The sequence below is a fragment of the Stegodyphus dumicola genome, chromosome 9 (genome assembly GCF_044657685.1).
Source record: "Stegodyphus dumicola isolate Sdum_Otavi_A_Nest chromosome 9, ASM4465768v1".
NCBI classification, from domain to species: domain Eukaryota; kingdom Metazoa; phylum Arthropoda; class Arachnida; order Araneae; family Eresidae; genus Stegodyphus; species Stegodyphus dumicola.
Window position 1 is genome coordinate 150,928,384 of NC_140776.1, and position 25,797 is coordinate 150,954,180.

The 25,797-nt window shown below is 32.0% G+C and overlaps 2 protein-coding genes across 7 annotated transcripts in view; both read right to left on the reverse strand.

Annotated features, from left to right (window-relative positions):
• The window catches only part of mRpL22 (mitochondrial ribosomal protein L22), a 43,837-nt gene extending 30,758 nt beyond the window's left edge, over window positions 1-13,079 (reverse strand). For both annotated transcript variants that reach the window (XM_035351298.2, XM_035351296.2), the window contains exon 1: window positions 12,924-13,079. The gene's annotated coding sequence lies outside the window, so the exon portion shown is untranslated. The remainder of the gene's footprint in view (window positions 1-12,923) is intronic.
• Window positions 13,080-21,934: 8,855 nt separating this feature from the next.
• Window positions 21,935-25,797, reverse strand: part of MED15 (mediator complex subunit 15) — a 196,389-nt gene continuing 192,526 nt past the window's right edge. For all 5 annotated transcript variants that reach the window (XM_035351292.2, XM_035351291.2, XM_035351293.2 and 2 more), the window contains one exon: window positions 21,935-22,093. In XM_035351292.2, the coding sequence (XP_035207183.1) occupies window positions 22,040-22,093 (54 nt within the window). In that variant the 3' untranslated portion in view covers window positions 21,935-22,039. The remainder of the gene's footprint in view (window positions 22,094-25,797) is intronic.

Here is a 25,797-nt window from a genome sequence, read left to right on the forward strand (position 1 = left end):
CAGATAATTTTTAATACAGTTTTTTATATTATTTTGTTTTAAAATATAAAATAACAATTAAACCCTTCCGGTTTCGAATTTGAATAAGTTGCAGAATTATTTTTTCGGCAGAAATCCTTTGGCTATTGCTTTTAGCACTGATTGAAAACCGTATTCGCCATAACCATGTACACGTCGACTTGTTTTTACTTAAAAAAACATCCCAGAATTGCACAAAAATGGCATTACGCACACTTTTGACTTTATCCATGTACACTGCTATTTTCTCATAAATTACAAAAATTTGCACGAAAATGCAAGAAAATTTTGTGAATCTCCACATGCTCTTTTTACAAAACTACATATAACACGTAGGGTTGCCGAATTTCGCAATTTATGCGAATTTTGGCCTGGTTGCGTTAATGCGTAAGTACCGAAAAATTTAATGAATAACACGAAGAGGTTATGCTGAAAAGTTACGAGTTTTCGTAATTTCTTTCAGTTTAAAGCAAGTTATTTAATGATTCAATTAAGCATGTTAGAACTATTTTAAATAAAGGTCAGTGACAAAATTTAATATTTAGTTGCCAATATATTTCAATTACACAGTGTAACCAACAAAAATATCTTGCAGATATCAAATTTTAGATTTCAGATAAAAATAATATAAGTTTGAATTTTTCTCCCTTTGTAATATTATTATTGCTTATGTATGTTCTAAAGAATACTTAGGAAATGAAATTTATTATTTTTACTTGTTATTTTGGCCACACAAAGCCAAATAACAAGTCAAAGAATAGCACAAACTCGGTGTCCATGTACCGCCAAAAATCGCCAATGCGCACCCATTAATATATTTTTACCCCCAACATATATAGGTTTCATCATAAAAAGAACATCAGAATAATGAATATGATCAACCAATACCATAAGTCACCAGTTTCTATTTTGCATGTTACTCTTATATTCCAAGCAACTTCTTAATCAAAATAAATTTACATTAGCTAAAAAGTGCAGAAACTTTGATGAAGCAAATGTACATATTATTAATAAATGAAGAAATAAATAATTTCTAATAAAGAAATAACTAAACAATGTCTTAACTCGAAACTTTTCCAATTTCAGCGACAGCCAAAGCTCAGAGAAGCAAGTTATTTTTCTAACTACAGAAACAAAGAAGTAATGTATATAGTCAAAACTTGGGAGAGTGAATCTTAGAGCAGTGGTCTCAAATTTGGGGCCTCTCTGAAACAATTGCATGTGGCCTGCAAAGACATGTCAATAATGTATTTCGGCACTTTTCCATTTTGCGGGCGCAAGCGATAAAGTCGCCAATACTGTTACATCTGATGCCAAACAGTGTTAATCTTTGCTGGTAATCTTTTATGCCTCATTTTCAAAACAAGTCGCAGCCCTTTCTTACCAGATTGATTCTTTCAATATTGGTATACAATTACATAGAATATTTACAAAGATAATTAAATTTTATGCCCTAAGACCATTCGCGGTAATTAAGTCAATTAGGTTGCAATCACACCGCTCACCCGAAGATGAAAATATGGAAAAGGCAAAGTCAAGGGTTAAATTCATCCATTCTAATGAGAATGCACTAGGGAAGTAAAGCACTGCGGTTTTACATAATTTCTGAGTAAGCTATTCGTACGAATTGAAATAGTTTTTGCATTTAAACTTGTATTCCAAATTAAGATTTAACTTGAAATTAATGTAGAGAATTATATTTTTGTAGCATAGTTTACATGAGATGAGATTATTTAAAGTCGCGTGATACGAACCGGTGAATCAGGATGTTGAACCATGATAGTATACAGTCAAAAGTCGTTAATTCGGACACCCATAATCCGGACCTCAAAGCTAAAAACTTTCTGCGCATGCGCCGCGTTGGCACATGCGCACGGGCGTTTTACGCGTGCGTGTAAGACCTTGACTACTGTGCATATGCGTGTGCACAAGTGCAGAATACGTTTTCGCCTGCGCGTTTAATGTATAACGGACGGTGTAAGCTAAAGTTATCTAATTATCTATTTCAGTTAATGTTAATGATTGCGTTGTTTCTTAATCTTCGAATAGGATCCCGCTTATTATTTTTTGCAGACTGTAAGAGCAATTTTATAAAAGTAAACTTGAACTTTCGATTATGTCAAATAGAATTTCCGATGCTGGAACTTCCAAAGGATCTACAAAACGAAAGTATGTTTCCATGTCCAACAAACAAAAAGTGGAATTGCTGCAAAAAATGGATAAAGACATGAAGAATGTGACAGAGAGGTTAGTGAAAACGAAAAAATTTCGATTGACAAGTTAGTCGGTATTCTCGGCACAGCAATTAACGGGACTTGAACAGCAGAACTTTGTAACTGAACAAGAAATTATGTCTGTTTATAGAATTAAAGAGAAAATATTATCACATAAAACGAAGCAACTTAAACAACTTACATTGAAAGAAATGTTTAATAAAGTTAACAAATAAATATTAAGCTTTTTTTTTTTTTTTTTGTAAATTTTGATACACTTTAGATCATAATTGTTCTTTATTTCATAAATTACGGTTTCATATTTTTAATTTTAGAATTTCTGCATGCCATCTTACGAGATTTAAACTGATGATCTATAATCCGGAAAAATCGATAATCCGGAATCGCCGAAGTCCCGACGAGTCCGGATTAACGACTTTTGACTGTAGTAAATTCTTAAATTAATGTCTTTTTACAAATTTATTGCCTTTATTTATTGGCTTTTTACAAAATTTTAAATCATATTAAAATGTTTATGCCTTCAAAATAAAAAATTCTTAGAACTAACGTTTGTTAAAATTTTTTATGTGTATACTATGTTGTCGCCAAAAGTCTGCTTGGTGAGATTTGCGGCGGCGAAACGGAAAAGTACCTGTATTTGCTGCAAAAATGTTACTTAATTGAAGTCTGAGTTTATATAATTCTTATTTTTATTACAAACATAAATAATGCACCAGGAAATCTATACATAGAGTTAATTAACTTACTATATATTACAAATCTTATTCAAAGACACGGATATGATTAAATTTTATTTGTACATGTGAAAACAATAAGTTCAGTTACGAATTTTCATTTCGGAATATATTTATATGTGTACAACTTTTTTTCACAGTTTAAAATTAATAAGAAAAAATTCAATTGACTGACAAGCATCTATAGGGTCTGCAATGAAGATAAGTTCTAGTAATTTTTCTCCAAGGCTACAGACTTTATCAGAACCAAAATGCCATCAAGTGTCAAGCATTAGTAAAAAATAAAGAAGTTTATAATCATTTACATACAAAGAAATGTGTCAGTTATGCACATTGTATAACTGACATGAATAACTGACACATAACTGACATGAAATGTGTCAGTTAAGAAAAATTAAATAAATAAGAGAAAGAAACTAGGCTGTTATTATTTATTCTCAATGCTTGTCCCACATGGTAAATTTTCTTTAAAAATGTTTTCAAAAAAATCTTTCATAATTTACTTCTAGTTTAAATTAAAGTAAGTTATCTAATTATTAATTAAACATGATATAATTATTTGAAAGAAATGACAGTCTAAGAATTTAATATTTAGCTGCCAATATATTTAAATTATAATGTGTAACCTACAAAAATGGTCTTACAGGTACCAAACTTTAGATTTCCGATAGAAAATAAATATAAATTTGAACTTTTTCCCTTGCTTATCCAATTCTTGCTTTGGTAAAATTGGATATTATGGGCCAGTTTGGTGCGTTTTTGAAAAATCATCAATGCACCAAATGGGTTAGTTTCACATGTTTTAAAAAATAACTCATCAAATTGTCACATTAGATGGTTGCAATTTTGAATGTATCCTGTAAACTTGCAAAGAATTCATATCTAAAACAAAAGTTTCAAGAAATGCTACAGAAAAGGTATTTGACAGTTAATAATTGTGTATTTTACGGGATGAACACTAAGACTTTTCATAATATCATATACCATTTTTAAGATAGCAGCAAAAGGGTGTAAAACGTTTCATCACAAAATTTAAGAACCTGTAATAAGCAGTAAATCAGCAATAAATAATAGGAAAACACTGATTCATATGTGAGCTAAAACTTTAAAAAATACAAAAGAAAAACTAAGATAAAATTCAACATTTCGATTGACTGAAACAAAAAAATGGTTACACGGTTTTGTTTTTAAAGACAAGTTTTATTTATTTATTTAATTTGGCTTAAAAATTAAAACCAGTAACTTTCATTACTTTTTAGCTTCATATATTATTAATCACAAATTAATACCTCCCTCCTACATTATCTATGGAACTCAAAAGAACCTAGCCCCCTTACTCCCTATTATTGCTTGCTCAGGTGCTTAGACTACACCTCAGTTGCATTCTTTAATGCTGGTTACTTCTGGACTCCAGTTAACACAAATTGTCACAGACTTTTTCAATATTTGGATCTAAAAGACTGGTCTTATACCTACTTGCTGCTGACAAAAGGAAAACCTCTGAAGATATTGAAATCTGTGTCTCCCTAAGCAAGGAAACACTAATTTTGCACCATCTACAATCTGCTCATTAAAAAGGCTATCAAATACTTAACTGCATGAATTACTTGATTTTACCTTCATTCTGGACAAAGATCTGAAAATTATGCACTGTGACATGGGCAGCAATTCAACATATCATAGGAACTTCATCACCATGTCACTATTAATCCTCACTACCTGCACGTTTCAAAAATGGAGTAGAGTAGACTTTAAGGTACCCCTTGTATTATGGCGAAGTTGTTGTTTGATTTATCGCCAGGTTGTTTCATTTATGGTAGCCTGAGTAGTTGAATGTTATGGAAACCCTATTGTGACGTAATCGGGTGCATGATTCTGGGAATTTCTGAATCATGGGATGTTTTGTAAGCGTTTTTGTGGTGTGTGTTGGTTTGATTCTTTAGACGGTAGAACGGCCGAATATAGTAAGATTAATTTGAAGTTTCTGTACGATTTGGAGCGAAAGGGGAAAAAAGGGTTAATTTTCGGATTATGGAAACTTGGCTATTTTTTGGCAACCAACCCTGATACAGCAACCTGCTAGTTTTGTTTTGGACGCCATTTTGTTTTCAAAAAGTGAAAGCATGTTTTTTTTTTTTTTTTTTTTTTTTTTCTCAACATTTTTTCCCAACAATCTGCTAGCTGAATTACGCTTATACTGGAACTTTTATGGAACAAAAATGCTTAATCATGACGAAGATTAGGTGTGAAATTGGGAGAAAGTGCAGAATCGCAAACTGCTTGCTGCGTTTTTAAGAATTGCACATACACGGTATCATCCATGTACACGTCGACCTATTTTCACTTAAAAAAACATCCCAGAATTAAAAAAAATGGCATTGCGCACATTCTTGACTTTATCCATATACACTGCTAAAGTCCTAGCTAGTAACCTTTATCGCCTTACCAAAATGTTGTCAAACTACCTGTTACCATATTCCAAAGATTAGCCGAAAAGAGCTTTAATTGACTGGTGTGTAAATGAAGGTTTACTTAGTAGCCATTATAAGTGTCGTGTAGGAAGGATATGCGTCTAGTCGAACGTAAAAACCATATAGATGGATTTGAATGGGTTTGTAGAAGAAAGGTTCAGATGGTCACTATGCGAAGTGTTCGATCAGAAAGAGTACCTGGTTTGAAAAAAGTCATTTGAGTATGATTGATATTTTGATTTTTATGTAGCTCTGGGTGTACGAAGTGAACTCAAAAATTGTGGTAAGTGAATATTTGCTTTTGGCAGTGCTTAAATGTATAACATGTTTTTCCTTTTTTATGTTATTTTATTGCTTGGTTTAAAATGTATTTTATTAAGAGTATGTATTTTTTGTGTGCCTATATTGTAGAATTTGGTGCTCCTTTGACTTTTTAAGTGAAAATATATTAATGTGCACATGGCAGGGGTGTTTGCGAGACCTAAAAAAAATCCCCTGAAACTTTTACGGACTTACTACCGACATTTTGGAGTTTCGAGAAGGGGGGGGGAAATGAAAAATTACAATTTTGAAGTATTGAATGACCTAATTATAAAAGTTCAATGAATTACTTTTTTTGAAAAATTAATAACCATAAATTTTCAAACATATAAACTACTACATTTTATGTAAATATTTTAAATTACCTAAATTAATTCTTTAAAAAAAATTATCTATTTCTGCTGCTTTTTTTTTATTTTCTGATGTTTGTGGGCTTGTTTTTCTTTTGTGGTGAACTTCATAATTGCAGGAAGGTTGACTTTTATTTTCCTCATTTACAGTTGAAGAAATTTCCTCGAGAACTGCACATGCAGAGGTAGAAGCAGTTTGCTTTTCTGCTAAAGTAGAAGGTTTTTCAGAGACTTTTATAGGTGACTCATCTGAAATACATGTTTTTAAGTCCTCTTGATATGCTTTCCAACTTCTGTTCATATTCAGTAAGAGATCTTTGTGAATTGGATCAGTCATTGGATTTTTTTAGCCATATTTTTCACATGAGGTTTCTTTAGAAGCCATTAAACCATATTTAATAGTCTGCACTGCATCTAGGGAATCAATCTTAAGAGAGGTTCTATAGTCAGTGACAAGCATATCCATTAAGTTGAATGCACTTTCCACTAATGGGCCATGGAAGCAGCTAAGGCAGGCTTTGACCAATTTAGCCAATGTAGGATACTTATAATCATTTGTGAAATCATCTTTTAAATTAAAAACTTTAGACCAATATTTATCAATTGTACACTTGACTTGATTTCCACTTTCATCAGATGTGTAGAGCATTTCTTTGGTGATATCAATATCACTCTGGTATAACCTTATTTCAGCTTCTATTTTTGACTTTTCATTATCACTAAAAATATGGGACATAAAAGATGATAATTTTTCAAAAGCTAATATTGTACTGGTTTTACCTCTTAGCTCTGGATCTAATGCTGTAAAACTAATTAGATATGAATTTTTAAGGGGTAATTTCTGTTTCATATGCTGTGCTGTATTAGTATAAGCTTTCATCAGAGAAATTTTGAATTCTTTTGCTATTGGATGATTTTTTGATAATTTCATCAGGAGAGTGGAAGCTTCTGCACCAGTAAATATTACTTTGCTAGGTAGATGGAATTCTGGATTTGTGACATCAACCTTTAATAAATCATTATAAGATGTGCACTCTATATTTTCTGGCTTCATAAAAAAAAAAAAAAAGAGAAAAATTTTGCCATCAATTTATAAATACTGGAATGTATTAAATGAAGCATTGGTTTTTTTGTTTCAAATAATTTAATATATGTGTTGAACTCTGGTAATACTGCTGAATATAATGCCATATGCAATAAAGTTTTGTTTTGCATAACAAATAGCCCATTTAGTATTCTTTTTTTCCGAGCTAAAGCATCCTTTGTGAGTTGTTGGGAATGCAAGCAAGAATACAGCCCTTCAACAATTTTTTTCTGAGCTGCAGAAATATTTCTTTTATTGTATACAGTTTCAACATAAGAAAAATAATCCCCTTTATCAGTTTTATCCAAGTAGTGAAAATAAAATGCAATAAGAGCATCCCACAGATCTTTGATTCTTTCTAAAACACATAAAATGTACACCCACCTATGGTCTGGTCTCTTCAAGGGCTTAAGTTTTTTAATGGCAAGGGATTCACAGATTTTGAAAAAATTTTCTCTTTTACTGCAGCTTTTCATATCAAAATAGATGTCATCAAACAAATCTTCTAAGTATCTATCAAAACATGAAGCAAATTTTTTTGCACAGTTATTAGCTGTGTGACATGTGTTACCATCAATATCTAATAAGTGGGGTGCTTTGTTTGATCCTAGTCTGGTTTCAACACCCTTTTTTTTCCACGCATGGTGTTACATGAGTCCATTAATACACTAATTAAGTTTGCCCATGGAATATTATTATCTTCAATAGTATTAACAACTGCTTTAAAAACAGCTTCTGAATTGCAAGATTCCATCTTTAGAGATGCAAAATGATGAACTACAACTTCATTTTGATTGTTGTCATAAAACTGCACCAATATTGCCAGTATACTTTCTTGAGCATTGCTAGTACCATCCAAATTTAGAGAAAATGGAGTCTCCTTTAAAGTTTTAATGATATTTTCCTTAATAGTTTTTGCGAGCCCATATTTCATCTTATAACATGCAGTAGTCCTGGACATTTCCAACGAGTTTAGTGCCGTCTGATCGCGGCTCAACTGTTTGCAGAGTTCAATTAAATTGGGAGCTACATTGAAAGAAAAAGAATTCTCGGCGATAAACGAAGTTATTAATACCTCTTGGTGTGCTTTTCTTTTCACTATATCCACTGGCCGAGCATCAGTCTCCAGTAAGTCATCAGTATTTTTTGAATTAGCATAATTACTTAAAGTCATTGAATGTCTAATGCACTTTGAATATTTTATGTGCGTCACAGTTTTAGAATGATTTGTGAAAGCCTTGAATCCTTCCCCACCATACTTCAGCAGTGAGTTACAAAAAACACAATATGCTTGTCCAGCAACATTTATTTTCTTGCACCATGTGCCAATGGTATCCCCATTACCATCTCTCCGTTCAATCAAATTCGGTTGATCTTTACAATATGGTAACCGGTAGTTTGGCGACATTTTGGAGACGATAAAGGTTACTACCTGGGACTTTGGTAATAATGTGAGCAGTACTCAGTTCCGATTACGCATTATTTTGTATGAGGGAAATGAGAGATCATGGGATATGTCATGTGATATTAATGGACGAATTACGGTTCTTTAATCGGAAAAGGGGGGAAATCGGGAAAAAATCTGGAAATTTTGTATTTGGCTTTATTCTGTGTTATGTGAAACAGTGTTCGTGAATTTTTGGATCCCATGGCCGTAACTAAAGTGAATTCGAAATGGGTATTTATGTATGTATTAATTTAATGTATGTGCTCATTTATATTTTAAGTAGTGTTTTTGAATTTAATTATATTTTAATTAAATGATAGTTATTTTGTGAACTTTATGTTTGTAGGAATTTGGTATATGTTTAAGTTGAAGTAAACGTGCATGGAAATAATTTAAATATTTGATACTAAGTATTTGTAATGCTTGCGGTATGAATTCGTTGGTGACGTGTATAATGTAATAGATGATTTAGAGGTAAAAGTTTTTTGGATATTTTATTTATTTTATATGTGGAAATGTTCATATTTGGAAAGGGTAAATACTTTTTCACGATCAGGTAATTTCATATATGTTCTTTTTACCGGGTTTAAAGATTGAGAAAATTGTCATGTATTTTCGTGAAATTTTTCTAATTTATGAGAAAGAAACAGTGTACATGGATATAGTGAAAAGTGTGCGCAATGCCATTTTTGTGCAATTCTGGGATGTTTTTTTAAGTAAAAATAAGTCGACGTGTACATGGTTTAGTGATATTTTAATTAAATGATAGTTATTTTGCGAATTTTATGTTTGTAGGAATTTGGTACACGTTTAAGTTGAAGTAAACATGCATGGAAATAATTTAAATATTTGATACTATGTATTTGTAATGCTTGCGGTATGAATTCGTTGGTGACGTGTATAATGTAATAGATGATTTAGAGGTAAAAGTTTTTGGATATTTTATTTATTTTATATGTGGAAATGTTCATATTTGGAAAGGGTAAATACTTTTTCACGATCAGGTAATTTCATATATGTTCTTTTTACCGGGTTTAAAGATTGAGAAAATTGTCATGTATTTTCGTGAAATTTTTCTAATTTATGAGAAAGAAGCAGTGTACATGGATATAGTGAAGAGTGTGCGCAATGCCATTTTTGTGCAATTCTGGGATGTTTTTTTAAGTAAAAATAAGTCGGCGTGTACATGGTTTATGTGTATGTGTTATTTTGAAAAATGCGTAAGGAGTATGGTATTGTGCACTTTTTCCCAATTTTGCAGTGAATATTTGTCATGATTAAGCAGTTTTGTTAGATAAAATTTCTAGCATAAGTGTAATTCGGCTAGTAGATTGTTGGAAGAAGTGTTCAGTAGATAAAAAGAAAAGAAACATGTCTTTAATTCGTGAAGACAAAATGGCGGCGGGAAAAAAAAATAGAGGGTTGCTGCAGGAGAGTTGGTCGCCAAATTTTCGCCAAGTTACCATAATGTAAAGATCAATCTCAAATTCCACCTAAATGCATTCCGGACACCTTCTTCTAATTGTATAATATCACTATTTATATCAAGAAATTTCATAGTGAAATTCTCTTGCGTACATAAATAAAAAAATATTTCAATAAACGAAATGAAAAATTTACACGTGCACTAATAAATGAAACGAAAATTTTACACAGCGGAGGAAAAAAAGTTGAGAAGCGATCAATGACAAATAGCTAATATGGCAAAAAATCCCCCTTCTCTACTTATTGGCGCCACTCCAGGAGAGATAAGACCTTTGAACCCAGAGTCACGTGATCGCACATCTGGTCGAACGAAGTCTCCCCTTTTTTTTTCTGCCACGCCTACTTGCCAAAAAGAATCCAGAAGAGAATGTCCGAGAACCGGGGGAATGAGTCATAACTCGCAATAAGGAAAGAACAAAAAAGAAGTTTTTTTCCCCCTTTTCACGCATTATCACTGCCTTTGGAGAAAGAAAGGAAAAGTTTTCACCACACACACTGACCTTGCATTTTCTGCTTTCAAAGCAAACAAAATTACCCAGATCAAAATAAATAATTCATTATTATTCCTACTTCCTTTTGAACGACGATCCCTGGAATTTCCGGGTATCAAAGTTCAAAATCCCCGGAATTCCGAAGTTTCCCCGGAGCACAAACACCCCTGACATGGACAAAGTAAAGGGAGTGCAAAATGCAAGTTTGTACAATTCTGGGATTTTATTTAAGTGAAAATATGTCGACGTGTACATGGATAAAGTTAAAAGAGTGTGCAATCCGGGGATTTTTTTTTAAGTGAAAATAGGTCAACATGTACATGGATAAAGTCAAAAAAGTGCACAATGCCTTTTTTTTTTTTTTTAGTGAAAATAAGTCGATGTGTACATGGATACCGAGTCTGCGCAATTGTTTGTCTTGTGTAGCATTTGTGCAAATTTGTTTGTGCAATTTTTGGCTTTGTGTAGCGACGATTTTCGCAAGCCAAAATAACAAGTCAAAGAACTGCACAAAATCGATATCGATGTACCGCCAAAAATCGCCAAGGGATACCCTAAACTATACTTTTACCCAAAAAAGTTACATATATATTATTGTTTACATACATCGCTATTTAAAAACGACTCATATTTGTTATAAGAGAAAGAAAATTCAGGCTATGAAAAGTTAAGCATATGACGATATTTTTTTTTTTTACCCAAGTTACATTATTCACAAATGACGATATGGAAGCACATCCGCAGAGAACCCGGTAAATGTAAACATCGCCAACTTTGGCGATAATAGTTCAAACCTGGTAACTCATCGGATATATCCCTTGTTCGAAGTATGCAACCACTCCTTTTGCGTTTATTTTGTTGAATTATCACTGTCTTTGTTCGCATTTGCAGGTTTATATTATTCTTCTCTTATTTATTATTAGTTTTTCTGAATTCTTTAACAACGAATAAATAGAAATATTTTCGTAGATAGATGCCGGTTCTCGGTTCGGGATGAAAGGAGGGGTGAATGCTAATTTGTAACACGGCTGTTCACGTTGCGTTCTTAATTATGAACAGCTCTAAGAACCATGAGGTTTCCAACGTCTAAAGTAATTTGTTTTCGTAGACCGCAAAAATGTGCATTTTAAATAATTAAGTAATGCTTTTATTTTTATTATTGGTTATTGTCATCTAAAATTCTGAGAATAAATTCATTTTTATGGTGTAAAATTTAAACAAGATAATATATTGTTAATGCTTTTCTAACAATAACCTTTCAGAGGATGGCAGGTGTGACATAAATAGATGATTAAATTGAAATAAAAAAATATTATTGATTATCTAGGATGACAGAATAGTTTGATGCATCACCATGGTCATCAAAATTAGCAAACCACTGCTGCAGTAAGGAATATATTGTTTTCTGTGTTAACTGGAATTTAAGACAAATTTTTTTCGTATGTCACGTTTAACCGGTTAATTTCAGTATATTAATACTAATTTATATTTTTATATGAAGTTTTATTTCCGTTATAAATGCTCTTATGCAAAATATATTCTTTTCTGTGCTAACTTGAATTTAATACAATTTTCGTATATCACGTTTAACCGGTTAGTTTTACATCTACATGCTTATTATCTGTGAATTTTTACTACAATATGCTTAATACATTGTTTTATCTGCTAACTTGAATTTACATGCACTAAAAATCACGTTTACGGCTCGGATTATCATCGATGAACCGCGAGCTTGGCGAGTAAAAATGCAACGGCGCCAACGGGTTCTTTCCCGAAGCGCCAACGGGTTCTTTGCGGATGAAAACCCGACGATATTTTTTTTTTTACCTAAGTTACGTTATTCACAAATAAATATATTGTTAAAGCTGTCCAAATACCAAAATTAGAGACTAAACATTACAATATTCTTATATATATTCATCACTTTTTCAGTATCCACACATGTTTATATTTCAAAATCAAAGCTATTTATGAAATAAAACCTTATAAAATCTGATAAATCATTTGTGTGTGCAAATTTTTAAATCTAAATAACTTACATTAAATTATTTCTGTCTTTTAAATTACATCCCATTATTTGTTTCAATTTAATTTAATAGTTGATGTAATCGCTTTTAACTTATTTCATGTCTAAATCTTCTACACAGAAATCGTCTGTCTAATTTTAATTATCTTTTCTCAGACAACTTTTAAAGCGGAATGAACTAAAGTCTTGATTGGGCAAAACACAGCTTTTATAGATAATATATTCAAAGATAAAATTAAAGAATACAAATATTTTCTAATACCTGTAATTATACATGAAAAATACAATCAAATTTTACGATAAATGTTTGTTTTCAGCAAAAAGCATTGTTAGAGTTGAGACGTTCATCTCTTCTGTTACCTGAATCTATTTAGTGATGTGGCTGTGCATCATTCAATAATGTAATACTAATTTTTTTTCCTCCTACGGCGAGCACCGCAGTGGTTAATCGCACCGACGGTGTGAATAGCGTCACCTATGTTCGCGCATGCGCACAATCAGCTCATGTACCAGCATTTTAAGCCGATTTCCGTAAGGCAGGCGGTAGCGAGACCGAAGGTTTTTAACCCTAACTCAGCAATAGAAAGGGTTGTTAGTTCACCAGCAAAAGAATAATCAGTTACAAAGAGGAGGTCAATCTATATACATGATAATGTTCAGGAAATGATTAGATAAAATAGGGATTTAATGATGGTTCTAATTGCAAGCGAAGACATGAGTTAAAAAATCTTTAATGTCTTGACAAAAAAGTTACAGAAATTACTTAAATTCTTTTATTTAGCTGAGAAATTTTTATGCAAACTTAGACCCTAGTTTTATAGCATAGGACTGTCAGAATTTATTATTAAATAAGAAAACTTACTAAACATTACAATATTCTTATATATTCATCACTTTTTCAGTATGCACACATGTTTATACAGTGTCTCAAAAAAGTGATGGGACACTTGTGCTTTACAAAAGGAAACTGCAAAAAATTAAATTTATAAAACATGTAACATTTTTTGTGGGTGTGTTTCATACTTAAATTTAGTAACAATTATTACATAACATACATTTTCTGGTTTAATCCTAGTATCCGGTGCACTAGGGATTTGGCGACTTTTATGATGAACAGTAAAAACGGGACATATACGATGGGTAGTAAACGGGTCATTCAAAGAATATATATAGTTATACATTTTATATACTATGTAGTACTTTAAATTTAAATTTCATTCCTTGCAGCAATGGCGCAAAGAATATTTAATTAAATATGTATTTAAATTTAATTTTTTTAATTAAATTCAATTTATTCTTATGAAACAATAATGTATAGTATATACATAGACGTTCTTTGGGTCATTTTTGGTGTTGGCGATAATTTTCAAAATCGCGCCAAGGCTGCACCGTATACAAGGATTTTACCCATTTTCTCAAAATATTAAAATATTAATTTAATAAAAATACAATTGTTTAGAACGGAGCAGAAAATGGCTCACTTAAGTGATGGGACACTTACTTTTCCATCAAATATTTATCCAAAAATTTTACTTTTTAAAAGGTTTTAATATTTTGTTGGATTTCCTTTTACTTTTAAAACATGATTTAATTTTCTTGGGATGGATTCGACTAATTTTTTTGTGATTTCTGGAGTGATTTTACCCCATTCTTCTTGAAGCACCGATTTTAATTGTTGTTTTGAAGAAATGGTGTGTGCGAATTCTTGCCAAATATTCTCTATGGGATTTAATTGTGGGGGTGTTTTTATTATTCCAGGACAGTTATACAGCAGCCAGAGTCTAACGTTCAAAGCACTGTGCTTGGGGCCATTGTCCTGGTAGAATTTAAAATCGTTATGAAGGTTCAATTTTCGTGCTGAAGATTTCAAATTTTGATTTAAAATGTCAATATACTTGTACTGATCCATTATACTGTCAATAAAAACAAGATTACCAACTCCAGCGGACGACATACACCCCCATACCATAATTCCTCCTCCACCATGTTTTACTGTTGGCACCAAGTTCTGTTTGCGAAATTCTTCCCTGTGTTTTCTCCACACCAAGATTCTACCGTCAGAACCAAATATATTAAATTTGCTCTCATCAGCAAATATAACTTCATTCCAGTAATCAGAATTCTTATTTATGTTGGATTTTGCGAAAGCCAGTGAGTTTTCTATTCTTTTCACTTACGAAGAATTTTTTCCTGGCTGCTCTACCGTGATATCCAACAGATCGAATTACTCTTCTAATAGTCCCAGGATTAACAATTACTCCATATAATGCTTGTAAATCAGCAGCAACTTTAGGAGCACTCATTCTTGGATTTTTTTTAATATTTCGAAAGATAATTCGCTTTATTTCATTGGATAGCTTTGATGGTCGGCCAGGTCTTTTTTTATCCTGAATCATATGATTCTTTTTATATTGTTTAATGATAGAGAAAACTGCTGAATGACTTAAGTTAACTGTTTCAGCAGTTTCTCGAATAGATTTTCCAAGTTCAATATGCAAAGTAATAACTAATTTTCGAATTTCAGGCAAAGTTTCTTTTCGTTTAGCATTCATGGCTGCACAGAGCTAAAAAACACAAAAAATTCCAAAACAAACTGGAGAGAAATACTACAGACGATTTTATAAATTATTGCCAATTGCTCTTGTGTAAAAATAAAAAACCCCCAAAATATTTTTATTGTAGTACGTAACATTATCTAATGGTGTCCCATCACTTATGTGAGCCATTTTTTGCTCCGTTCTAAACAATTGTATTTTTATTAAATTAATATTTTAATATTTTGAGAAAATGTATGTTATGTAATAATTGTTACTAAATTTAAGTATGAAACACACCCACAAAAAATTTTACATGTTTTTTAAATTTATTTTATTGCAGTTTCCTTTTGTAAAGCAGAAGTGTCCCATCACTTTTTTGAGACACTGTATTTCAAAATCAAAGCTATTTATGAAATAAAACCTTATAAAATCTGATAAATTATTTGTGTGTGCAAATTTTTAAATCTTATTACTAACTTACATTAAATTATTTCTGTCTTTTAAATTACATCCCATTATTTGTTTCAATTTAATTTAATAGTTGATGTAATCGCTTTTAACTTATTTCATGTCTAAATCTTCTACACAGAAATCGTCTGTCTAATTTTTATTATCTTTTCTCAAACAATTTTTAAAGAGGAATGAATTTAAGTCTTCATTGAGCAAAACACATGTTTGAAGCTAATTGTATTCTAAACAGTATAAAAAATGTAAACAAAATTTTGTCCCACCTAAACTATTCCAACCGTTCAGGAAAACGATAAACATTGTGAAGATAAAAATCTGCCCTTTTTTATATAAACTTTAATAAAAGGAAATGTGTTCCATCTTTTAAAATTTTGAAAAAAAGGAATCCATTTTCCTTTCTAAACTTTTGAATGTGGCCAACGCTTAAAAAATGATAAAGTACGCCGCCTTAAAAAAAAAAAAAAAAAAAAAGATTCACTACAACACTTAGGCAGTTTGCGTACGTAGAATCCGTTCTTTTCGATTGGGTTCAAATGACGGATCCGACAACTCAGTGCGCATCCGTGGTTAATGTTGGTGCGAATAGCTCAAGCGGATAATCGCACCACTGGTGCGAATAGCATCGGCCGGCGAGCAATTGCCTATAATACACACACACAAACAGAGATCGTATTTTATTCTTGAGTGTCAAGATGTAGAAAGTCAAGATGTGGGTAGGATGTCACATGGGTACCGATGTTTTTCACTCAGATGGGTGGAGTGTCTGAGAGTGCTAATAAGGCTATTAACTGAATGAAAGAAATTGACCGCTAATCATTTAATATACTCTTGAATAAGTCCGAATTGAAGGCCTCTGTGAATGTAGATGTTTCGAATATACCAAGGAGCATTGATAATTTCTCGTAGAATTTGTAATTCTTTAATATTGGTTTTAGCTGCATGTCCCCAGATCGGAACTGCATAAAGGATGGCTGGACAAAGTATGGAGCAATATAAAATTAATTTGTTTGCAGTAGGTCGCATAGTAGCTGTGGTGATTTTAAATTTTTGTACTACGGAGCGGAGGTGAGCCATTTTTTCAGTTTTATGAGATAGTTTTGGAGTTGGTTTCTTACGGCGATAACTGTGCAGGCTTTAGTAAGTATGGCGGTGTCATCGGCAAAGAGTGCAAGATGGACAGAAGGGTCTTTAGGGATGTCTTGTGTTTAAATATTAAAATGGTACGGCGAAAGTGCTGACCTCTGTGGGTCACCAGCATTGCTTACTCTGGTGGTTGAGTAAGCAGTACCGATTTTGATTCTGAATGTTCTGTTGCTAAGAAAAGAGGCTATTAAGCGAATAAAATGATCTGGAAAATTGAGAGTGATTAGTTTATAAATAAGGTCTCGATGCCATACCCTGTCAAAAGCTTTCGCGATATCGAAGAATGTAGCACAGGTCGGAAGCTTGCAGTTGTAGCCTTCAGTGATAATGTTGATAACTCTAAAAAGTGTGTGGCAAGTGCTATGATGATTACGAAAACCGAATTTTTCTTCTGGGAGAAAATTCATGGAAGGGTAATTTTTTGGATGTGGAAAAGTAGGATTTTCTCAGTAACTTTAGACAGATGGCTAAGTAAACTGATAGGGCGATAGTTCTGTGGGAAGGTTGGATTTTGTTGCGGTTTAGCGAAAACAATTATTATAGCTTGCGTCCATGAGTTAGGAAAATGAGAGTATTTGATAATGTTGTTGATTATCTTCGTTAGGCAGGTAAGAGCGTTGATCGGAAGATGTATCTTAGTTAGGCAGGTAAGATCGGAAGATGTATCTTAGTTAGGCAGGTAAGATCGGAAGATGCCGTCGTGCCCTGGGGCTTTCTTCGTTTGTAAGGAGCTGCTAGTGTTGGCAACGATTGCTGGGGTAGTCAGGAAAGTGAAGTTGTACGGAGTAGGGGTATTAAGGAAGTTATTGACCACCAGGCTGCCCGTTGAATATGGTTATTGTCGTACGGAGTGGGATTAAGAGTGAATGTATCTTCCATATAGTCCGCGAAAGATTTAGCTTTATCTTCTGTATATGGAATTCCACTAGGTCCATGGATAGGTGGGATAGGTTTATAAGGTTTCTTGAATTTGGGGGAAATGTCAAATAGGGAATTGTCCTCTATAGCTAGGTTATTTAGGAAATTGGTCTATTTTTTGGTTTTTGAAGTTCTTGATTCTTTTGTTGATTTCTTTGTGCATAGAGTTTAGATCGCGTTTGAGTTGTGGATCTCTGGTGATTTGCCATCTTTTACGGATCCGGTTTTTCTCTTTAATACATTTTCTTATATCGGCAGACAGGGGGAGGAAAGGCTTGTTTACATAAAAAGTACCGTTGGCTTCCTTTAATCCTTTCAGCGTTACGAACGGATTTTTCCGTATCGAAAGATGGCTTTCAAAATCGTCACACACGGATTATTTTGCCACCTCTTGATGGGTCCGAAAGCGTTTCAAACGATTTTTTCTACCTTACATTTTCCGCCTCGAAATCGTTGAGGACGGAATATTCTGTACTGTCGTTCCTCCCCAACCTCCTGTTGTGGTTAATTGGGGGCGATCGTTAGAGAAAGATGTTACAATGGGAAAGTCATGAATAAAAACATCAACTCCGGCCATACCATCTGGGCGATTTTCGTGTCGAAACTGGAAAATACTGGAAAGCCTACGAAGGAAACTTCTGTGAATGCGAAAAATTTGCAAAGCAAAATTTCTTCTGCAAAAGTAAATGTAATTTGCACGGAACCCGTGAATAACTTTTAAAGAATTTAGCATCACCTAATTTACAAATAATTTCTTTTAGCATAGAATAAATACTTAAACAGGTGTCTTACAATGACTGTAGAAACAGAGAAATTTGATAAAATTTTTATTTTAGCTGTGCGCACATTAAAAATACTGTATTTTTTTTAATTACTATAACAGTTCACAAAGACAGTTACTTTGATAGTATATATTTTAAATAATTGTTCTGAAATAAAAATGAGATTTTTGAAAGAGTTCAAATCATGTAATTGAAGTATGGACAATTTATTATTGAAATATGAGGACAAGGTGCGTTTATTTAAAGAAAAATTTGTTTTACTCTTCTGATTTCTCGTCTAAAACGAACTACTGAGAAATTTCCTTGGCATGATATGAAAAATCATTTGCAAATAATATCGTATTTGATTAAATCGCTTTTGGCGTTGATAAAATAAAGTACTGAAAGTACATGAAATCGTATGATACATATTTTACCCTAAGCAAAATACTTCCGTTTCACTGAAAGTGTTATTGAATAAAAAGTCCAAATGATATTTAATTATGAATATTTTACTGTTATGAAGATGTGTTTATTTCCAAATTTCGAAACGGTTGAGACAGAAAATTCTCAGCAGGTAAGAGTAAATATTTATGAAAAACAGTTATTAGTAGAAGGAAAATGTAAATAGCTTTTTATAAAATCGTCACAAACATTATACGAAGGTGTGAAAAATATGATGGTAATCTGGGTGATGCAAAAAATTTCCGAAAAGGAAATAAGAATTTCCGAGTCTTTGTCTATATCAAGATTTAAAATGACACAATTAGATGCTGAGATAAAGATAGACAACTTTAACTTTCATAGGGAAAACAATTTGTTATTTAGGACTATGGTTAATTAATTAAAACAAATGAGGGCTGTCTCTGTATGGGAAGGGATGCCTTCTTGGAAGCACTTTTTAAAGAAAACTGGCTCGTATTCACGTTACATGTGGGGAAAACTCAATTCCACATCAAACTACTAGTGTTCAGTAGAATAAATGTTCGGCCGCTAGTGTTTAATGTTCGGCCGCTAGTGGACGTATATTTATGATGGTAATCTGGGTGATGCAAAAAATTTCCGAAAAGGAAATAAGAATTTCCGAGTCTTTGTCTATATCAAGATTTAAAATGACACAATTAGATGCTGAGATAAAGATAGACAACTTTAACTTTCATAGGAAAAACAATTTGTTATTTAGGACTATGGTTAATTAATTAAAACAAATGAGGGCTGTCTCTGTATGGGAAGGGATGCCTTCTTGGAAGCACTTTTTAAAGAAAACTGGCTCGTATTCACGTTACATGTGGGGAAAACTCAATTCCACATCAAACTACTAGTGTTCAGTGACGTTACTGTTCGGCCGCTAGTGGACGTATATTTACGACCAAGGACTGATGAGCTATGTTAAATTAGGTACTGATTACCATTTATTTTTAAATTCACTAGTTAATACTTATGATTGGGGTTTTACTATAAAGGCCAATATATGTATGTAGTTCTTGAAATTAAGAACAAAATAGGTCTATTTAAAATTTAATATCTATGCTTCGTTTGAAATATTTCTTTTGGGCTTGGTTAGCTTGACAAAGCTCTCGAGGATTATCTGCCAAACATAGGATGCCTTCATGGAGAACTGTCTAAAAGAAATGGCTCCTATACATGTTATACATTGGAAAAATCATGAAAACATCCATGCAGCCAACCCGTTCGCTTGGATTCGAACCGAACTACCCGTGTTCAGCAATTTTACTGCTTGGCTGTTGGTGGGGCTATCACCTTTTGAGATAATTATCATAATATTATGTTTTAATAGGCATCAAAAACAATCTATACTTACTATTGTGATTTACATTTCCAGTGATGTTAATCTCATAATTAATACTCTTGTGTACTTGACGGCTCTGTGCACAAGAGCAGTAAAGTTTCAATCGAGGACTTTATAAGCGGAACTGTCTCATATCTACATTATACATGGGAAACCACCATAATTAATTTTGTAAGTAATTCAATTCATATATTGTATACCATGTATAGGAGCCATTGGGCTAAAGAATAGTCATAAAATAATAATACAGTCAAATACCGAAAATCCGCCGACCTGAAATATACACATTTAGTATATAGGTTCCGGAAACCGCAACATTGAGTACGAAATATCGAAGAAAAAAATACTTACCGAATAATAATGAGTCATAACAGAAATACCAAATTACTGACATCATGATACAAGTTTTTATCCCTCTAATCTGCATCGAGGTAAAAAAGCAGACGATTCACTCAACTCTTCTTTTAAGTTCCTGATTCACATTGTTATATTTTCTGAGCTTTGTTATTTTACGACATTATTTAGTGCTGCCTTTTTTTTAATCTGGATATTTTGTGGATAAATTAAGAATATTTTAAATTTCAGCCCTTTATAATACAATGACAGATAAGGGTAAAAGTTTACAATTGGGTGCCCATTGTTTCTTGGCAATTTTTTTTTTGATGCCAAGATCGGCGCCAGGAAGGCACAATTTCAAGATGGCTGCTACACACACACACACACACACACACACACACACAAAAAAAAAAAAAAAAAAAAAAAAAAAAAAAAAAAAAAAGAAAGAAAGAATTGCACAAACTAGGCATTGCACACTGCCTTAAGTTTGTCCATGTACAAGTCAATCTATTTTCATTTAAATAAAATCAGGAAGCTAAAACAAACTATCATGGTAACCAGAAGTGAGGTTTCATCGCCAAAATTAAAAAAAAAAAAAAAAAAAAAAAGTTAATTTGAGATTTGGGCACCCAATTCTACACTAGAGCCCAGATGGAAACTACACTAGAGGCAGAAGAAAGAAGAGCTAGATTCTACACTAGAGCCAGAAGAAATGCACTCATGATTTTGCTGCTTGCAACGTTGAGAAACGTAAACACGTTGCATTGATGATAATGCAAAAGATGGAGGCAGGTTCCACTCCTCGGTTTACAGCAGAATTGTATGGAATTGCGACACAATTGTGTATGATATATGGAAAAATAAAAAGCTGTTGAAATTTTACAGCAACAGCGATTCTAACACCGGAATCCGAAACCGGAAATCTTTGCATGAGGCGAAATCCGCAAACCTCGATGCTGTGTACATATAATACAATGAATAATATAATCAATTTATATATGTAATAATAAATTATTGCAATAATGTGTACAATAATTTAATTAAATGTATCTAATATGCCTTATTTATTTTGCACTTTTAGTCCAAATATTATGCTATATTTTTTCTGTCCTGAAATCCTAAAATCCGCACAACCTCTTGTCCGAAGCTTTGTGGATTTCTGGACTTTTACTGTAATCATATCATGTTTATGTTTTCGGAAGTACTATCCATTTTTGAGGTGGTTGTCACAAAAAAGTTCGCCCTACTTAGTAAGGTTTCACATATTAGAGATAAAATGTAAATTAAAATAACATTCAAATAGTAATAATAAAATATTTATTTTTTATTTACATATAACATAGCACTTCAATAAGCAATAATTATTGATAGTTTTAGCAGTTCTATATTCACAAAATTGGAAACATCAATTTTCCACTGCCACAGGTTTCGAAGAACATGCTTGTCGAACACTCATTTCCTGCAATATTAAATATAAATTTAAATAAGAAGGGGAAAAAAATAGAAAGGTCTCATATACTGCTTTTAGTTCTATTTTTTACTTTAAATATGCAGCAGTGTGAATAAGAAGTTACAGCTTAATTTGACACAGTTGTTAGGTTACGGAAAATGAATAACAGAATATATTATTTTTGAGGAATGTTTTGCATTTGCTTTATCAGCAATATTTGAAATTTACTTCATAACATCATATATTAAAATTCAAACTTGAAAATTTTTTTATAGAACTACGTGGTATATCTTGAAAGTGTACATATAGTTTTTATGGTTAAGACAGTACTGAAAAAATATATATGAAATGTATTTTCTCATACATTACTTGTGTTGTGCAGCATGGGCAACAGGAATGAGACAAATTTTGGAAAATACAGTGATACGTTTATTTTAGCATCTATCTCACAAGCATTCCTTCCTGTACTTTGAGGAGAAGCCCTATTTATAGATATGTGTGCATCATGGTGCTCATCCAATCAGCGATATAAATTGAAATCACGAGGTGACGCTATCTTCTCATCAGGAGTATTAAGGACTTTATGTAATACGAGATTTATGAGTTTGGCAATTTGGCGGGGGCCAACAAGTTAATATAATTTATAATAAAGAAAGGATTTCGCCAAAATTTAGGAACAGGGATGCGATTTAGGTAGAGAATCGCCAACACATTATTAAGCAATATGATTAGAATTTAATTTAATCAACTGATTTAAAAATATCATTACATATATATAACTATTGAACATACAGTTATAAAAAATTATAACTATTTTCCATTTTTTATGCAAGTGATTGTAGAATAGATGCCTCTGACTCTTATGATAATGACGTATGTACAAGTAGTTTTTATGATTAAAACAATGTTGCAAAAAAGTTATAAACGTATTAATTAACTTTTGAACCTTGTATACACATAACAGTAGAATAAATAACTGTGCCCTTAAATTTTTAGATCGCAAAAGTAGACAACTTTATTCAGCCAAAAAACATCATTTAAGAGAACTTTTACACAGCAAAAGAGAAATCATGTTTTCGAACATAAATTAATTTGATCTTAATGTTCTACAAACAACAGCAAATGCAATACATTTCATTTAAGCAGTTTCAACGATAACATTGTTTTTTTAACTTCGGAAATGTTTCTTTTATAAGTAATAAACAGAGAGCAAAATTAGGATTCGGAAAAATGTCATTAGTTCATCAAATTGAGTATATAATAAAGCAATTCTACTTAGCTAGAGCAAAGAAATCATACATTTGACTTAATTTCACTATTTATTTTTCATAATTAGACATAATTTTCCTTTCATCCTGGGAATATTCCACTTAAATCCAGAAAATCCTATTTATATTTAAAAAGGGGAAATTTTCATACTCTATATCAAGATTTCTCAATATTTTTTCATTCTTGTGGAACCTATTTTTTTCACTCTTACATTCAAATTCTATGGAAACCCAGCATCCATGTAATAATATTTTTATTAATAGTCATGAATGGAAAAATAAAAAATGACTATCATTTTAGTCATTTACTTCAAAACAAAACAACAGCAACAACAAAATTACATGCAATTGGTACATATCAAGATTCCCTTTTACAACATCATTTTTTTTATAATTTTCTTTTACATCCAAGAATCTTGTCACTTGACGTTAGTATATTTTCTCTGCCACCTTGCAGTAACTTAGTCAGTTGATTCAGGTGATGAAAAATATCTGCTACATAAGCTAGCATTTGCACCTATGTTTGATCCTCAAAACACATAGTAAAATCTTGTTTGTAGTTATGTTGAAAATATGCATGCATTTCTTCCTTCAGCTCAAAAACCTTATTAAAAACTCTGCCTAACCAACGGATTTCAGTACAGAAGATTTATAACACAATAACAGATTTGTGTGCTCTTTATCCATGTTTTCACCGAGCTTTTTAAAAATTCTGGAGTGAAGTGACTTTCTTTTCATGAAGTTTACTATTTTACATCCTCATCAAATACCTTTTGTAATTCATTACAAAAAGATTTTGACATCAACACTTTTCTATGAATACAAGAGTGTGTGGAAAAAACATTGGTATATTTTTCTTTTACAAAAGTAACAAAGCCTTTTATGGAGTCAACCATGGAAGCAGCACCATCTGTACAAATCCCAACATGATTTTTCCCCTCCTACATGCGCAGATAAAATATTAAATATATCTATTCTTATGTTTGTCTCAAGTAATTTTTGACAGCAGAGAAAGTTTTCTTGAATTTCTGCCTCATTAACAAATCTTACAAACACTAGAACATAACATTGGTTAAATCTATTGACTTGCCAACTAGAATTGAAAAATGTATTTTTCAGTTTATCACACAAAACATCTTTAACATCACATGACATATCATTAATTCATTCACTTACTGTCTTGTTTAAAAGTGGAATATTTTCAGTTTCCTTTAGAGCACATCTTCTCCCAATATTTTACCCACTATAATTTTACAAGTGGGCTTTATCAGATTCTGTTCGTGTGACTTTTCCTTTTCTATGCAATAATCTCTGGTACCAAATAACTTGTTTCCTGAGCCTTTTCACTAATTGTGAATGTGTTTACAAAAGTTCTGCTCTGTTTATTTTAAGATTTTAACTGAGTTTTAAAATAATCAAGAGTTTTAATTTTCATATTCATATGATTTGTTATGAAATGTCTGTTCAATTTTGTTGGAGCACTGCTGTATTCAAAAGTTTTTTTTACTACAAACAAGAAACAATAAAAGAAAACTTTTTGGATCACCAGTCCATGTAAAGCTACTGACAAATAAATTTTGTGTAACAATGAGCCTTTTTTATTTGTTTTATTTATTTCTTTACCAATTTTTTGAAATTTTGTATCATATTTTAAATTTTCAGTAACTTCAGAATTATTTGAGTTGTTTATTTTCAAGTATCCCCATATTTTAACTATTAAAAATCTATGAATTCAAAAATGAGAAAGAAAACTGAATAAAATACTAATAAAATAGCAGTAAAAGAATGGTAAATAAACTAAACTAAATAATAGTAAAATAAAAATTATACACCAGTTCTCTGTTTAACCAACCACATGATCCTACACTTCTTGCATTACTAATGCATACACAGTCACACTAGATTCTAGTCCATGATGTCAAGTCTAAATCTGACTCTGGCTAGACTTTTCTCACTGGCACACCCCACTTTCCTCATCAAAGTTACCCAAATACAATAATGAATCAGAGAAAAAAATAATTTTCTCTTTCATGACGTACATGTTATTTCCCTATTTTTTGAGGAATTCTTAACAATGTTTTACAGAGCCCTGTTTGGGAAATGCTGCTCCCTATTACAGAATAGCAAAGATTTGGCATTAGCTTGCACAGTCTTACCCTGTAAAGCTACAGGCAGTTCCTCTGAGAGGTTTGTTTTCTGCAAAAAATCTACTATATTTGGTAATTTTTTTTTAAATTGTGATCCATGTGATTTTCATAATTTGTCTGCTTTACAGCTATTTTACTTCAGCAGTTTAATTAAACACATATTGGTCATAAATATTACACACTTATGAAAATGACTTATAATCCTCTCCATTTCTGAAAAAACTTCTTTGAAAAGTACACTATTTGGAACTACATAATGATAGTAGAATAACAATTAATGATAGTAGAATAACAATTA